Source organism: Labeo rohita, chromosome 16, assembly GCF_022985175.1.
Source record: "Labeo rohita strain BAU-BD-2019 chromosome 16, IGBB_LRoh.1.0, whole genome shotgun sequence".
Classification (NCBI taxonomy): Eukaryota; Metazoa; Chordata; class Actinopteri; order Cypriniformes; family Cyprinidae; genus Labeo; species Labeo rohita.
The window spans coordinates 13,608,686-13,626,868 of NC_066884.1; the positions used below are offsets into that span (position 1 = coordinate 13,608,686).

Consider the following 18,183-nt stretch of genomic DNA (forward strand, 5'->3'; position numbering starts at 1 on the left):
CAGCTGAAGGTATATATATATATATATATATATATATATAGAATATCATTCGTGATATTAACTTACATACAAAAATAAACAATATATAATGAATTCGTTAATTATCTACACGTAATATTAATCTATACCAAACATAATACATTATTTTGGGCAAAATTTCATTATTATTTCTAAGCAAGCATCCACTTTCTGCTTTCGACCTGTCATATCTTTGTGCATTAAGAACTGTATATCGCAACGATTATGAAATTATTTATGGGTTTTTATTTTTATTTACGCATTTACTTGTATTTAATGTATTTTTTTTTCACCAACTCAACACTTAAAGTTTCTTTGAAAATGTTGTCTTAGAATTATGAATTGATAAAGTGCCATTTTTATAAGAACTACATGACAGCTATTGCTTTGTTCTGATAACAAAACCTTTCACAATAAATTATGTGTACATGTAGAGATAAAATATAGAGATTACCTCATGAGTATTTCATTTTATTGGTCATACAAAACAGCAGTTTAACATCACTGTTTTATTAGCAGAGGCCCACCTGTTGTGTCTTCCGTTGTTACCACATACATTTAGTTCCCTCCAGGATAAAAAACAAGACCAACACACACAAACCTTTTGGGTTAACATTGATTCTCCCTTCTACTACGTTCCACAGGCATTCTAGCACTGGCACATAAAACAGGAGTCCATATCCTCTATACTGTCATAGAATCCTCTCAAGCAGCCACGCCTCCCATTACCATAAAACCCAGAGTAGGATTTGAACAACAATTTGCATTTGTTGCACCCGCAATTCACAATGTCAAAAATTTCAGGTTTTACTATCCTTGTGGGTACATTTGCTCCCCACTATGTAGCAAAAACAAGTACACACACACACACACACACACACACACACATACTCACACACACATGAGGGCAGTCTTATTTTAACTACTTCACATCTCCTTATACAATCGCTCATTAGTGACATAATGAAAACACAATGTTGTAATCAAACATTAAAACTAATCAAATAAGACAAAACTCGTAGCTCAACTACTCACCAACGCAGCGACAAATGAGTGGAAATAAAATCGCGTTGATAAATAAAATGACGCGTTGGCGTCATTAACCAATTATATAATTTGTGGGTGGGGCGACACATGTAGCCCTGCCCCACATGCAGCTCCACCCCGTTCTGCAGGCTGCAGCCAGGGCCTTCTCATTTTTAGCTGTACAAAACAGCTTGTTTTCCTGCTTGATATTGCAAATTGGTTTGTCTTACCGTATTATTTTAATTATGAATACACTGGTTTGTAGTGCAAACAGTTTTACCGTTTACTGCAAGTTGTTATTGTTCACGTATTTCCCCTTAGCGGCTAATAAAACTGGAAGCCTCTCCCATTACATCTGTGTTGAAGAATAACTGGATAAGGTTCTAAACCAGCTTCATTTTGCTGATAAAAGCATATGTGCATGGTTTTATAATGCACAATATATGTACATTTATGACATTTATTTTATATAATCTAAATTCTCATCATAATACTAATGTTAATATGAATCAGCTTGCAATTAGTCAATTTTTCCAAGCAAACTATATTTGTTCTGCTTGTTTAATCAGTCTTAGACTCCTAATTTAGAAACACTGGTGTCCATACACTTGGAAAAGACAGACTTAACAAAGAAAGATTTGATGTGTCTTAATTTCACTGTAAAGCAGACCAGTTTATTTATGTTAATATGACATATGTACATAAAACAAGTTATTTTTGCACAGCATCATATTTTTAAAGATTTTTACAGCTGCTCTATTACTCCACAATGTGTTATAATTATTTTTTTTTTCTTACCATTACATCATTTTGTCAGTCAAACTACTATTGTATATTAAATATACTGTCAGTGTGTACTGCTAAATTGATATGTGTGTAAAAAGAGACCGTAAACAATCCATTAAGGAGTGCCACAACTTTATAGAGAAAGTCATTTTACAGACACTTTAGTCAATTCCATCACTATATAACTGTACAAATGGCATGGCTACCATCAGTAGTGAATGCATATCATATCTGTAAGTCTGTAGGAGCTGCTCGTCTGCTGCTGGAACTGCTGGCCAGTGAGGCGGGATGACTCGGTGACGCTCTCGGACTATGCCGTGACTCCGAGCTGGATTCTTCTATTGAATCAGGAGACGTGGGCCTGCTCATTTTGGAATCGGACCTGGATGAAGTACGTGCCCGCACGGTGGCGTAGGGACAGCGGGCCTTAGCGCCTTCCAGGGAATCCGTGTCGGAGCCATTACCTTCTACAACCGTTGAACAGTTCCAGGGTGCGCTGACCTTCCATGGCTTCTTTCCAATGCCGGATGATGTATGAGAAGATTCCCTGGGGTGGCTCGATGAGTCCGAAGTCTTAGACTCCTGGCCTTTCTTAAGCAGAGATGGAGGGTGGACATCTTCTCCGTCATCTTGCTTCGGCGGCGTGGTGCAAGGTGGTGAACGTGTATCACTGCTGGTGTTGTTGGAATTGCTGTTGTGCTCCGTAGGACTATTCTGAGAGTACTTCGGTGCATCAGAGCCATCTTTAGCTTGCAAGTCACCCTGAACGGGCAAGAAAGCAGAGGATGGGTTGATCAAAGGAGGGTAGGTGGCTCCATCAGGTGGTCTTTCGAGAAGAAGGTTGTATCCGCTGGGTGCTGAAGCAATGGTGGCCTTGCGGCCTGTGGAGGTGCCGATGCACGTCTGATGCACCACAGAATCTTTCTTCAGCTTGTTGGGATAGTAGCTATCATCAAGATCATCCCTCAACTGAGGGTAGTAGTTTAAGATGACCTTTTTGAGCTTCTTGTAGCCCAGGTGCATGATCTCCAGGATGTTAAGGAACAATGAGATGGCAGCTATGCATTGCATGAACACCATGAAGACGCTTTTCTCAGTGGGTCGGGACACAAAACAATCCACCGCGTTCGGACAGGGCTCCCGTTCACATTTATACAGCGGGTTTAGTTGAAACCCATACAGAACATATTGTCCGGTCATGAAACCCACCTCTACGGCAGAGCGGGTGACTATGTGAGCCACGTAGGTGCGAAGAAGAGACCCCCTCAGTGGAGCTTTGTTTAGCTTCCCCTGGTCGATCTGTCGAAGCTCGCGCTCTATTTTACGCCGCACCTCCGCCATCTCTACATCCACGCCTTCGAGTTCACGTCTCAGTGCCAGTTTTTTCCGCTGCCGTTCTTTTTCCAGAGCACGGAGGCGGTAGAGGGCATGGCCCATGTATACCAGCGAGGGTGAAGATACAAAAATGACCTGCAACACCCAGTAGCGGATGAGGGAAATGGGGAACGCTTTGTCGTAGCACACGTTGCGGCAACCAGGCTGCTCTGTGTTGCAGATAAAGTCAGCCTGTTCGTCGTTCCACACGTCCTCCGCTGCCACTCCGAGCACAAGCATGCGGAAGATGAAGAGGATGGTCAGCCAGATCTTCCCCACCATAGTGGAGTGGATATGCACCTCCTCCAAAATCCCACCTAGAAAGTTCCAGTCTCCCATCTTTACTCTGGCATTTTTGTGTCTGGTAAGAGAGGGGATAAGGAGCGACGATCATCAAAAAACATGTTCAACTTTCATCAGAGGTAGGCTGTCAGAGGTCTTTGACAACCCAATGTGTCTTCAAGCAGCGTTATTTGGAGACTTGACTACACTACCTATATCCAAACACCCAGAAATTGTCTTACTCGTTGCACTAAATCAAAGTAAAGTAATTTTAGCTAAAATGGAAAGACAAAACAAAACTTCCAATAAGCCTCTGGTTTAATCTGCTAACAACCAGCGTTGGGGAGTAACTTATGTAACAGAATTACATAATGTAATTACAAAAAAAAGTATGTACTAGAAATACTGAGAAAAAAAACCTCAGAATAATCTCAAAGTAAAAATAGGTGCTAAAATCTGATTTTGTGGTGGCTGTACTTTAAAATTTAAATGATTGTAATCTTACTTCCTGCTCTCTCTCTCTCTCTCTCTATGTATATATCTATATATATATGATTTTTTTTCTCTTCTGCTCTTCAAGCCTGCATTTATTTGATACAAAATACAGCAAAACCAGTAATATTGTGAAATATTTTTACTATTTAAAATAAGTTTACAATTTAATAATATGCTTATTTGCTGTTCGAGAAATATTTGTTGTTATTATTATTATCAATATTTAAAACAGTTGAGTACATTTTTTTCAGGATTCTTTGATGAATAGAAAGATCCAAAAATCAGCATTTATCTGAAATAAAAGGCTTTTGTAATATTATACGCTGTACCTTTTTTAAATAAAACAGTAATACAATTATAGAAATTAATACTTTTATTTAGCAACGATGCTTTAAATTGATCAAAAGTGATAAAGACATTTATAATGTTACAAAAGATTTCTATTTCAGATAAATGCTGTTCTTCTGAACGTTTTATACATCAAAAAAACCTGAAAAAATTATATTCAGCTGTTTTCAACAGCAATAATATTAAACGTTTTTTGAGCAGCATATCAGAATATTAGATTTTTTAAGGATCATGTGACTGGAGTAATGATGTTAAAAATTAAGCTTTGACATAAATAAATTACATTTTAAAATATATTTAAAAAAGAAAACAGTTATTTTAAATAGTTAAAATTTCCAAATTGTACTGTTTTTGCTGTACGTTGGATCAAATAAATGCAGGCTTGGTGAGCAGAACAGACTTCTTTAAAAAAAAGTATATATATAAATTTACTTTTTACATTTTTAAAAATCTTAATTTAGACCTTAATATAACAATCTAAACAAATATGTTTTTTAATGAAAGCATTTTAATTGATATTAGCTATAATTATAGCAGATTTAACTGACATACTAAACAACTAATTGAAAAAAAAAATGCAGTGCTACAACAAGTACATTGTGCATTGCTGTGTTTAAGTTCTATACATTATTTATAGAAGTAAATATATATAAACTGTAAAACACCAACATACCTTAAACAAACAAGTAGAAAATGAAGTAAATCTTCATGGTAACTCACAAGCTACTCCAGCGGCTACACTTTAAGTGCAGAAATTTAGACTCATGCCATCCTGGTCATGGTTAAAGGTCTCGACTAAACACAAAACAAGCAGGTCTTCTTGGTGCCAACTTATAGTCATGCAGGAGAAATCGATACGCTAGCCGATGCCATTTACCTCACAGCAGTATGGACAGACTGCCAGTGCTTGAAATCCCCGCGGGTCATACAAGCGCGATGAGGCCGCCAAAATATTTAAAAATCGTTGGTGACCTGCACATCTGACGCAGCACATCACCTGAACTTTTGTGACCCCTTCTTTTCTCTCTGTTGGCACCAAAAGAAGGTTTCCGAATACACAGGGGTCTGTTGGCAAGCGCACTGCTTCTGTATGTCAGTGCGTCGATAACCAGTACTCCACTATAAACATGAAGGGAACACTGAATTGATTTAGCTTGCCAACTCTGCCAGTGTATGTCATGCGTAAAATTATAAAACCCCCCTTCTGTATGAATTTAAGGCTCGGCTACGCTTAGTGGCTTCTTCATGCTCGTATGCACCCGCTCTTAATCACAATAGACGGTCTTGCATGTTTGATTGTTAGTTAACACCTGTTACAGAACCATTTTTCTGCTGAATTACAAAAATAGCTTAACTGTAAGTGCAAACCTGAGCTTCTCCGCTCAATTACTTGTTTTATTCGTGAAATATTGAGTAAAACAGCAAAAGGCTAAGAGTGATTGTTTATTCTTTTCCATTAAAGTCTTCACTGCTTAAGCACAATGCTTTCTAATGGCATCTGGCCACATGTTGGCACTACTTTTAGTAGTCAATACTTTGGGAAGCAATCAATCGGTCATGTCCGATTTCATACTCTGCTGGGTCCAGCCCAATGTAATTAAGTTGTCTCTGCTAGTTGTGGTGATATTTTATTCCATTTAAAAGAAATCAATGGTGCAACCCCATTATGTTCACTAACTAAGCTGTTGGTTGGTTTCATCCTGCGACATCTATTTAGGGTCATATCAGGCAGGCCCTATTTAACGTAATGAGTGATCCTCTTCATTACATAATCAGTAAAGATTCAGACTGGACATGATTTTAATGAATAACTAAATTAAAGCTTTGGTATATTAAAAAGAGAAAAGCCACATCAGGTTGGCTTGAATGCATTCTATGCTCTCTGATGAGCTCCCTAATGAGACTTTAACTTTTTTGTGATATTCCATGATTGTATTAATAAACAAAATGAACATTTTATATATTTAAACACCATTCAAGTCACCATTTTGCTAGACAATTTAGTTCCTAGCAGTTTTTCTAATAACCTATGATGAGAAAAATGTGCAGAATTCACAGTCAGCACACACAGGACCAGGGTTGCCAGGTTTTTACAACAAAACCCGTCAAATTGCAACCCAAAAGTATCCCAATTATATTTCAAGGGGTGTCCCCTGTTAAAAATCACATTCTGGAGGATAAATTACAAGCAGGGTTCCCCTGGTAAAATTCGCCTTTCAGGGGGCTAAATATCACGTTATTGTGGTCATTTTAACCCGTGGACATGAAAAACAACCTGCAGCAACAGTGATAAAGTAGCCCAAATCCGTGGGAAAACCGCAGACTTGGCAACACTGCACAGGACAAAAATCTGCCGCTTAAGCGATGATTCATCTGAATGGCTCTGATTGGTCATTGCATTTATAAACAGCAGAATTGTGTGTGATTGGTTATAATGCGCAAACACTGTAAAACGTGTAAAAAGAAATAGGACGCTACATGAGCAAATCTAAATTTAATGCCGCAATCGACACTTTTAATTAATTTTTTAGTCACATAACGTTGGTTATTGGAAACGCAGTCATTTCACAATATTTTTTTTATCGACATTTATAAAATATTGCCAAAGTTTTGCACAAATCTCTAATGGAAACACACCTAAGCGATGATTCATCTGAATGCCTCTGATTGGTCATTGCATTTATAAACAGCAGAATTGTGTGTGATTGGTTATAATGTGTAACGCTGTAAAACGCGTAAAAAGAAATAGGATGCTACATGAGCAAATCGAAATTTAATGCTGCAGTCAACACTTTTAATTCATTTTTATTTTATTCACGACAGACGTAATAAATTTAGTCTACTTGTGCAGGTGCATTTTTGTCCAATTTGGTGGCGCTTTTGCCCCAAGTCAGTGTTGCCAAATTCGCAGTTTTCCCACAGAATTGGGCTACTTTAACACTAGGTGTGTTTCCATTAGAGATTTGTGCAAAACTTTGGCAATATTTTATAAATGTTGATTAAAAAGTTATTGCGAAATGACTGCGTTTCCATTAACCAACGTTATGTGACTAAAACATAACTTAAATTTAGGGGGGGGTTCCATTTGCAGTTTTGCTCCGCCTATGGGTGAAACTGATTTCTCACCAGCCATTACTCCTTCAATGTCCCATGATCCTTCTGAAATCATACTGATTTGGTACTCGAGAAATATTTATCACTGATGAAAACAGCTGTGCTGCTATATATCTCTTTTCTGGACTTTTTTCAGGATTCTTGGATAAATAGAAAGTTTAAATTACTTATTAAAGGTAGTGTACATTATGTGTATTTCTGCATCCAACAATAGATTGGAACAAATTATTTTGTTGTGGGAGACAGGGGCAGCAGGGGAATGGTGGTAGTGGTGGCCGATCACATTTCTGTGTTACCCAGGGCCAAACAACTGAACATTTGATGAACATTTAGTTAACAACACAGCCGCAGACATTGTCAATTAAGTTCTAAAAATAGCCCAGAATTAGATTAATACATAGTATTCCAGGGGCGGGAGCCTCATAGATTGATTTGATCGACAACCCAAATTCTGGTTTATACTGGAATGTTCTGCCAGTCATAAATTTACCTAATTGATGTGATTGTTCAATAAACTGGAAAATCAGCCTCACAGCAAAAGCCCCTCTTCTCATCCTTAAATGCCCTTTGAGGACTTACAGGTCACACCAGGTATTCACCTTATTTGTCCCATCAGAGGCGTGATCATTTGTAAATTTTATGGGTCTGGCTTCCAGTCTCATCCTCATCTAGCTATTTTTAGCTGTACAAAACAGCTTGTTTTGCTGCTTTACCATATTATTTCAATTTATTATCTTAATTATAAACACACTAGTTTGTAGTGCAACAGTTTTACCATTTACTGCACGTTGTCATTCTTCATGTTATTTCCCGGAAGTCTTGCCTTTCTGTGTTGATGAATAAGGTGTATAGGATAGTTCTGTAAATTTCAGAAACATCCATTGAATCAGTGCCACAAAAATATTCAGTTTAATATGCAGCAAGGATGAGGACTAACATTAGTACATAATAGGATCACTCCATGATATACTGCTCGAATGATCAGTAAACTATTTTCCAAGTCATTTTAACAAGCTTTAACTACAAGGTATCATTGTGAAGGACCTCAGTGAACACTAAACTGCCGTGAATATCATACTAGCTCATATTTATTTGTAATGAAAACAGCTCAAATTGATTTTTCGTGAACTGAAAATACCTGGAACGTTCTGTTTAGACTGGCAAGAACACTGTTTCCATATTGGCCAGCAATCGATGATCTGTTTTGGAGAACTACCATCGGCTAATTAGAACAGAGGGAACAGAGGGACAGAGGACAGCATTTGTAGTGGGATGCTTTCCGATGTAAACTCACTTTAACTTGGTTTCAGCATGGCACAGCATTTAATTCACACCCAAATTCATTAACCAGTTCATAAAACAACTATATGTAAAACACATTAATAAACTAAATTGGTTTAAAAATGTTTGTACTGTATTTAAAAAAAAAAAAAAAAGACAATTCACTAAATTGCCACCTTGTTTCCAACCTTAAAACCATGTCTGGATCATACTGATTTGATAATCAATTACAAATATTCAAGATAACTGTACGTGCATATCATTAGCATTGATTTGACACAATTTCCTATTGATAACAGGTCAATAACTTATGCAATACCACATTTAAACTATATTGGTGTGACCTCAGGTTGAGGTCTGTCTACATGCTGATCAGTGCTGCCCTCTACTGGTATTATTATGACATATCAAATGCTCTGAGTCTAAAAAATTAGAAATGCATTTAAAATGCAAGTAAATTATGTTTTATAAAACAATAAGAAGACGAAGAAGAACTACATGGCAAGAATTTTCTTTTTAACCAAAAAGCTTATTTTTGGCACAGTTAAAGGGATAGTTCACCAAAAAAGGAAAATTCTGTCATTAATTACTCACCCTCATGTCGTTCCAAATCTGTAAGTCCTTTGTTCATCTTCAGAACACAAATTAATATATTTTCAATTCAAGAGCTTTCTGACTCTGCATAAACAGCAATGTAACTGAAATATTCCCAGACCCTGGTAAAAAATTCCATGTGACATCAGTTGTCAATACTTTTTGTGCATAAAGAAAACAAAAATAACAAATTCATTCAACAATTCTTCTCTTTCGCATCACCGTCCTCCACTATTATCAAGAGTATTTCAGTTACACTGCTGTCTGTGCGGGGTCAGAAGGCTTTTGGATTTCATCCAAAATATCTTAATTTGTGTTCTGAAGATAAACAAAGGTCCTCCGGGTTTGGAATGAAATGAGGGTGAGTAATAAATGACTTAAATTAATTTTTGGGTGAACTATCCCTTTAAATTAAATTGAGCTATTTAGTTATTGCAAGCCTGGAAAAGACTCAATAATTTTTGTTCATGTATATAAATGATAAAAATATTAAACTTCTCTTTGCTCCTGAGACAACTGTTCATGTAAAAGCAAAAAAATATTTGGATATAAATCACGTCCAAAAATTACATTTATTTCCTTTAGATATGTAGGTAGTGTATTAACATACGACCTTAAAAGTCTTTAAAACCAGCAGGATGTTCTGACATATTGACCTGATACCTGCTCCTTTAAAAAAGCTATGATTGTCCACTGTAAACTGATGCATTACGTCAACACACACATCCTCCTTGCAGGTGCTCATGCAGGTGCTGGGGACAAGAAGATGTTGAAGATTACAGCAAAAAAGAAGAAGGCAATGTATCCCACAATGCACAGCCAGAAGCGTGGGTCCTTCAGGAGCGCTTTGTCGTAACTGGTGAAAAACACATAACCGATGGTCATGCCTGCTACCCCACCGGCTATATGGGCTACAAAAGAGACCTAACAAAAAAGCCAAATATTAACAAGATTATTATCTTAGTCTAAAGCAGGGGTGCCCAAACTCAGTTCTGGAGGGCTGGTGTGTGTCCTGCAGAGTTTAGCTCCAACTTGCCTCAACACACCTGCCGGGAAGTTTTTAGTATGCCTAGTAAGAGCTTGATTAGCTGGTTCAGGTGTGTCAAATTGGGGTTGGAGCTAAACTCTGCAGGACACCGGCCCTTCAGGACAGAGTTTGGGCACCCCTGGTCTAAAGCATTCTAGCTGAGTATGGTAACTAGGTATTCAGGAATAAATACCTATTTAATATATGGTTTACGATTTTACTACGGTTTTAAAATCATCTCACCTTCAAGCCAGCCTCGTGGGTAATGAATCTTCTGTAAATAGCAAATCCGACATCTGTTCCAACTGAAAAAAAAAAAAAAAAATACCATTTTATTTGCCAGTAAACATGTCTGAACACAGTGGTTAGTTTTTCCAGAAATTAAAGGAGAAGTCCACTTCCAAAACAAAGATTCAGATATAATGTACTCACCCCCTTGCCATCCAAGATGTTCATGTCTTTCTTTCTTCAGTCGTAAAGAAATTATGTTTTTTGAGAAAAACATTTCAGGATTTTTCCCCATATAAAGGACTGATATGGTGCCCCAATTTTGAACTTCCAAAATGCAGTTTAAATGCGGCTTCAAACGATCCCAAATGCAATTGTAAACGATCCCAGCCGATAAGAAGGGTCTTGTCTAGCGTAACGAGCGGTTATTTTAATAAACATAATACAATGTATATATTTTTTAATGCCAAACGCTCATCTTTGTCTTACTCTGCCTGGACTGTTTTTGTTCCGGTTCATGACAGTTAGGGTATGTCGAAAAACTCCCATCTCATGTTCTTCCTCAACTTCCTATATTGCTGTTTTACCTTTTTTGTTAAGGGTGTTTGATCTTCTTTGCATGTTCACTTTGCAAAGACTGGGTCGGTAATTCTGCAGCATTCTGCAGCAATGTAGGATGATTTTCGAAGTTGAGGGAGAAAATACGATTGGATTTTTGACATACCCTGACTGTCTTGAACCAGAATACACAGAGTTCAGAGAGAGAAAGGCAAGACGAACGTTTGAGATTAAAAAGTATTTAAATTGTATAGTTTTAATGAAAATAACCAATCCTTTGGCTAGATAACTTCCTTCTTCCTCAGCTGGGATAGTTTAAAACTGCATGTAAACTGCATTTTGGAAGTTCAAATCAGTCCATCATATGGAGAAAAATCCAGAAATGTTTTCCTCAAAACATAATTTCTTTACGACTGAAAAAAGAAAGACATGAACATCTTGGATGACAAGGGGCTGAGTACATTATATGTGAAACTTTGTTTTGGAAATGGACTGCTCCTTTGATACTAGATATCAAAAAAGATGTCAGATGTCATGAATGGAAAGTGGAGATGGGCGCACCAATCAGAACAATTACTAAGATGCGAAACACTCCCAGAACTGGAATCATCTCCCTGAAATTCTAGAAGAAAAAAAAAAAATTATTTGGTGCTTGACTATATTATCTGAATTGCATTTTTTTTTTTAAAATTCTATCCCATTAAATATTAAAATCTACTCACCACCACGGCATTCATGAAGTAACCTCCTATGAGGGCATAAACACCACCTGAAGCGCCCACAAGAGCACTGTACGGATCAAAGATGGAGCTGGCGAGAGAACCTGAAAGAGGATCCATAGACACATATTCCATGAGAAAAAGGGGCCAGAGCCAAAGGCTGAAATGAATGAAGCCGAAATCTTTTCTAAATCTTAAAAGAATTAAACTTCTCTTTTTAAAATGAATGCTATGAACTTTCTATTCATCAAGGAATCCTGAATTATTGAATTACACTGCTATTCAGATGTTTGGGATCACTAAGATTTTTTTTTTTTTAAATAAGTCTCTTCTGCTCACCTGCGCTGCATTTATTTGAACACTAACACAGAACAACAGTAATACTGTGAAATAATATTACAATTTTAAATAATGGTCTTCTATTTTAATACTCTTTAAAATATAATTTGTTCCTTTAATGCAAAGCTGAGGTTTCATCAGCCATTACTCCAGTCTTCAGGAATCATTCTAATATGCTGATTAGTTAGCAATGTTGGAAACAGTTGTGCTGCTTAATTTTTTAATTTCTGTGATACTTTTTCAGGTCTCTTTGATGAATAAAAAGTTAACAATAACAGCATTTATTCAAAATAGCAATCTTTTCTAACAATACAAGTCTTTACAATCACTTCTTATCAATTTAACACATTCTTGCTGAATAAAAGTATTTTTTTAAAGAAAATGTACCGACCTCAAACTACAGTAAAATACAGTATATTTTAATATACTATAAAAATATTAAAGTATATTATTAGAATAAATGCTGTTTTTTTATCTTTTCATTTCTAAAGAATCATGTGAAACTGAAGACTGGAGTAATGGCTGATGAAAATTCAGCTTTGATGACAGGAATAAATATTTGTATATTTTAAAGCATATTGAAATAGGACAGTTATTTTAAATTGTAATAATAATTCACAATATTACAGTTTTTCTTAATTTTTGATCAAATGACTACAGCCTTGATGAACAGAAGAGACTTCAAAAAACATTAAAAATCTTACTGATCCCAAACTTTTGAACAGCAATGTAATGTTTGCAACACTGATGAGCACCAAATATTAGATTGATTTCCTGAAGAACCATAGATAAATTACATTTTAATTTAAAAAATGTATATTAAAAAAACAATATTTTATAATACAGTTCCTACTGTATTTTTGAACAAATAAATGCACATTGATGAATAAAAGAGACTTCTTTAAATATTTACAAAATCATATCAAATCCTAACTCTTATAGTAATGTAATTACCTTTTTTAAATAACACAGTAAAGCATAAATTTGGATCAACAGCAACAGCAAGTCGGATAAAACCAGTATGTATTTTATATTAAATACTATTTTTTTAAAAACAGTATGTGAAACAATATGCAGTGTCTATACATGTTTTAGAATAAACATTAACACCTTACTGTTGTCACATAACTTAGTTATTGTTTGAAGTCCAGTCAAATACTAATAATAAAGTCACAAAAAGTTACAATTATGACTAATACAGTTTTGTATTATTTCATTAATGTCAAAATGGAAGGTCAAACAGGGTGCACCGCAATGTTATATATACCATATTCTACAGTGAACTATAAAAAAAAAACTACTGAAATGCACAAACCCACCTGCGAGGACCCCAGCCATATAGACCATGCCAACTTCAAAGCCCTTGTGCACAAGCTCCAGAGGAATGCCCAGAAAAAGCTGCATTAACATGTTTCCCATAATATGCTCCACACTAAACCAAGAGAGATGGTCAGACAGATACATTAAAAAGTTAAAAATTAGGGTACTAACTTTCGGACTCAGTAATCAACTGATTTTTCATTCTACAGTGGAACATGAGTTTATTATGTCACTTTTTTATTGAGCACTATCACGTACAACCTTACACCGTGTCTACACCGGACGCAAGCGGTGTGGCGCAACAAGATACAGTAGAACCCATTGTAATCAATGATGCAGTCTACACACAACAACAAATTCCAGACAGTAAACTGCTGCCGCCTTCTATTTATGACGTGCTCACACAAAGTTCAAATGATTTGCAACGGTCGCTTTGTCGCGTCCAGTGTGGACAGACTTTAGCTGTTGCGGCGCAACAACTGTCGCTTCCAGTGTAGACACGGTGTTAATTGTCCCAAAATAGAGAGTCACTTTAAAATACAGTTGAAGAAAAGGAGCAAAATCCCCTTACCCGGCATGTACAAACATGTAGGAGATAAACCGCCAGGCTTCCTCTCGCTGTTCAGGCTTATAGGTAAGAGGACTCCTCCAGATCCCGTCTCCCAGTGTTACCCACTGCTTCTGTGGCTTCCATACTGCATAGTAGATAAACACTCCCAACTGTCAAAGATTGAAAAGAGACACAGAACAAGCTTGTAACTTCATTAGCTGCCAAAAAGCAAAGTCCAAAACCTGTGTCAATATCATTCTTTTTTGCTGTAGCACGCTCAGCAGTGTTTCACTCATACTCAAGTATATCATGTTAGTAGAAATATAAGTAAAATGAATGCTGGTAAGTTAAATAGATATAATTTCTGACTTTTTCTAATTGAAGGCAGTGGTGGGCAGTAACGAAGTAGTTGTAATTCGTTACTGTACTTAAGTACATTTTTCAAGTATATGTACTTTACTGGAGTAGTTTTATTTTGAGTAACTTTCACTTTTACTTCATCACATTCCAAAGCGTAAGATCGTACTTTTTACTTCACTACATTTCATAAACATATCGTTACCTCTTATAATATATCAGGTGCTCTGAGACGCACAAGCGGTGTCTGATTCATGAACAAGCTGATTCTTTTCAATGAACCTGTTAATCTGATTCGCCAATCGCACCAAACAATTCATTGACGAATTGGAATGATCCGATTGCAGCTGTTCTCGAGTCGACAACTCATTGATTCAAATGATCCGTTTAGAACGAGTCTCCAGTCAGCTGAATTCACAAGTAAGAACCGGGAGATCTTGTGCGCGCGCGCGACTGATGCTGCGAAAAGTAAGTTACTAATGTCGAATTTTAGGATTAATTATTATAACTGAAAATCATATTTAGTTCAAAGCTGTCCGTTGTTTGTGAATTACATCTGCTGTAAAAGGTGATCTGTTTAAGCGTACTGAAATGCTTGAATTCAAAAACGAAAAATTTAAATAACAGCTTAAATAAAATAACTCATGCACATTCATATTCCTCGCTGATGTAACGTTAGCAGTTTTATTAAAATGCTACGCATGTAGCGCTACGTGACGTCTGTTTTTATATTGTTTAGCAACAGTATACATTTTTATATTGTTTGGATCAGCTAGAGTAGACAGATATGAATGTTTATTCAACCATACTGAAAATAAGTAAATATTGTTAGCTGATGCTAACTGTCTAGCTGCTTGCTGGTGCTAAGTTGAGATAATTTTTTAGATATAAAGTCCACATATTTTTATTCAACCACCTAGATCAGGGATCCCCAAATCTGGCCCACGAGATCCACTGTCCTGCAGAGTTTAGCTCTAACCCCAATCAAACACACCTGAACATGCTAATCAGTGTCTTTAGGATCATTAGAAAATCACAGGTAGGTGAGTTTGATCAGGGTTGGAGCTAAACTCTGCAGCGCATTGGACCTCCAGGGTAAGATTTGAGGAACCCTGACCTAGATAGATTACATCCGAGGGAAAAATAAAGGATGTGATGTTCAGAACATGGTAACTACAGTAATTATTGAAGTGGGAAGTGATGCCCTCTGGGGGCATTTGGCCAGGGGTGTTTTTACATGGACAATATTTGAAAGGAAAAAATCATTATGATAATATAATTATATTTTCCTTAAAATGTTCTTGTTAACTTCAGTCCTTATTCTCAAGTCATATATAACTGTGATGTTATGCAAAACAAGCTTTACTTGTTCACACTTTTTTCTTACTGTTGAAATGGTCAAATCTGTTTTCTCTCAGGTACATTGCTGTGTAAGCTTCACATTGAATATTACTACATCACTCTCGTCAACATAGTCCATATCAACAACAGTAGGATTATAAAAAATATGTGCTGCCTATATAAAATTGCAAAATAAATCTATCAGTACTTTTTTACTTAAGTACATAAAAAATCGGGTACTTTTGTACTTTCACTCGAGTAAAATTGAAAGAGGAGCACTTTTACTTTTACTAGAGTAATATTTTATTATACGTATCTGTACTTTTACTCGAGTACTCAAATTGTGTACTTCGTCCACCACTGATTGAAGGTCATGTAATTTCACTGGTTTAAGACACCGGTCAACGACTAGAGGTCTATTTTGAGGAATGTCCATGGAAACAAGGATGAATCCGCCTTTTCAAACACTGTGGCTAAGACTTGCCAAACAGGAACGGAAAGTGGGAAACTAAGCTCAAAAGAATCTCAGTTCTGTCATAGTGAGGCATCCCAATGAAAACATTCACAAATTATGGAAATGTACTGGTTCCTGCAAACAGTTTTTTGCAATGAATAAACATTTAGATTATTACCTATTGTATATTATAACATTTACAGTCAAACTAAAAATTATTTATACGCTAGATGTTTTTACTAGTGGGTGCAGGACACTATAGTTCATTTATAAACGTGAGGATAGTAAAATAAACTGTGAGATACCAGTAGAACTGATAAAAATTTTGGACCAAAAATTATTCAGACACTTTGGCCTGTCCTTGTTTTGCTTAAGTGCTTTTTCTTTAATTGCTAACGTGACCTTTTTACACCACAGACCGAACAGAATTAAGCATTTCTTGATAACTGTTCAACAAGTATTGATAGTTGTGTAAATATTGTCATACTAGTTGGGATTGCAAACCATTACATACCTTTCTATCAAAGTTATCTGATAACATCAAGATGAATTTGTTCTGACAAAGTTTAACTCTGAGTTCTTGTCATATTTTATTACCATTTTCTAAACTATAACAAATAATCTCTGATAATGTGAGAAATGCTAATGTATCTGAATAAATTTTGGTTTGACTGTACATGACCCTTTTTTTTTTTTTTACAAAACCAGCTTAAACCAATCTAAAATTGTTTGCCAGCTGGTTTAAAAGCCTGATCTGTTGGCTCATTTTAAAGAAGTTTTCAGTTTGTGGTTTGAGCTGTTGAGAGGCTTAAAATACAGAAACTGTGGTGACAGTAGAACCAGTATCAGATACCCAAAAAGATAAAATTCCACTGGTGCAAAGGTTGATGTTTTGCACCAAACATTTGATCGTATTCGTACCTCAGCTAAACTGACGAGGATGATGAAGATTGGCGGCGGACAGCAGTTTGCTCGCTCCAAATACGTCTCCCGTAACTCCTTGGGAAGCATCCACCTAGAAACATTCTTATGGAACTTCTCTACCCTCCGAACTCTTCTTTTGGGATTTTCTGGAAAACCACCTTCTTCATCCCTCGGCACGCGAAAAGCGTCTTGCTCTTCCATATCATTGTCGCCCATTTCTTAAAAATGCAAATCAGACAGGTAGTTGCATTCGTTGAGAGGACTGAACAGATAAATGGCAGAGGGCGTTTTTTATTGACATAAGATGTTAATATTCTTTGCAATTAGAAAAACCTTTAAACCAAACTTAAAAGAACAAATTTAAGCTGTTCACGTTTTTTCTCTCAACTCTCTTCCGGAGTTGTTGGCTCTTCCTGCATAAACAAACTCATCCTGTATGGAATTATTTACGAACTTACCACAGCTATTCATTTTACAAACAATTTTATTAAGTTATGAAGTATGAGAACGATTAATACATTTTTTGTTTTTAGTTTTTTGTAACCCGAAATGAAGTTGTAGTACTCGAGAACGTGCTTTCTATAAAAGTTTAGAAGTTGCATTTAAACAGCAAAAGTAGTGTTTTTACGCATTAAACTATTTTAAACACATGTAGAAAATTTGAGAACAAAACATGACTCAACTTACCCATTTTTTCTGATTCACCACCTCTCTCACACGAGCACAGGAGTTTTATCTGAGAGCACGCCTAGGTCAGTGCTCATTAATGTTATTGGTTTCGAACAATAAAAGCGAAGTCTATATTTTAAAAATATCCATAAAATGAACAACAAAGTTGTGTGAGCACCACGGACTTAAAGACGCTTTCCCTGGACGATAATTACAGGCTTCTTCCAGCTTTTCCGGTTCCAGTGTTCCTTCCTCTTGTTTCTAACTGGAGGGTCTGCAGGATCGTTTTGTGTTTACTTTTGTTGAAAGAAAAAGCAACCTATGACCCGCCAAAGTTGGGTAGACGTTCTACCTACGCTTCCTCAAACGACACACCTGA

The 18,183-nt window shown here is 36.4% G+C and overlaps 2 protein-coding genes across 3 annotated transcripts; both read right to left on the reverse strand.

Moving 5' to 3' along the window:
* Positions 1-1,692: 1,692 nt before the first annotated feature.
* On the reverse strand, positions 1,693-8,971 carry gja9a (gap junction protein alpha 9a). Of its 2 annotated transcripts, XM_051132106.1 has the most exons (3): positions 8,582-8,971; positions 8,219-8,302; positions 1,693-3,565 (listed from the first exon to the last, which is right to left on the reverse strand). In XM_051132106.1, the coding sequence occupies exon 3, from the start codon at positions 3,541-3,543 to the stop codon at positions 2,056-2,058; it is 1,488 nt and encodes a 495-aa protein (XP_050988063.1). In that variant the 5' UTR covers positions 3,544-3,565; positions 8,219-8,302; positions 8,582-8,971; the 3' UTR covers positions 1,693-2,055. The 2 variants fall into 2 exon arrangements, with proteins under 2 accessions (XP_050988063.1, XP_050988062.1); XM_051132105.1 differs by lacking the exons at positions 8,219-8,302; positions 8,582-8,971 and adding an exon at positions 5,003-5,394.
* Positions 8,972-9,415: 444 nt separating this feature from the next.
* rhbdl2 (rhomboid, veinlet-like 2 (Drosophila)) lies at positions 9,416-18,167 on the reverse strand. Its single transcript, XM_051132107.1, has 8 exons — positions 17,823-18,167; positions 17,133-17,353; positions 14,081-14,229; positions 13,509-13,621; positions 11,854-11,954; positions 11,693-11,753; positions 10,589-10,650; positions 9,416-10,242 (listed from the first exon to the last, which is right to left on the reverse strand). The coding sequence occupies exons 1-8, from the start codon at positions 17,824-17,826 to the stop codon at positions 10,060-10,062; spliced, it is 894 nt and encodes a 297-aa protein (XP_050988064.1). The 5' UTR covers positions 17,827-18,167; the 3' UTR covers positions 9,416-10,059.
* Between the last annotated feature and the right edge of the window lie 16 nt (positions 18,168-18,183).

What these genes read in the sequence shown, in the direction of transcription:
- gja9a (XM_051132106.1), bottom strand. Translation starts at nt 3,543, where the DNA reads ATGGGAGACTGGAACTTTCTAGGTGGGATTTTGGAGGAGGTGCATATC.
- rhbdl2 (XM_051132107.1), bottom strand. An exon ending in TACATGTTTGTACATGCCGG is followed by an intron (nt 13,622 to 14,080) that starts GTAAGGGGATTT and finishes CTCTTGGTTTAG; the next exon opens with TGTGGAGCATATTATGGGAA. An exon ending in TATGGCTGGGGTCCTCGCAG is followed by an intron (nt 11,955 to 13,508) that starts GTGGGTTTGTGC and finishes ATCCTCTTTCAG; the next exon opens with GTTCTCTCGCCAGCTCCATC.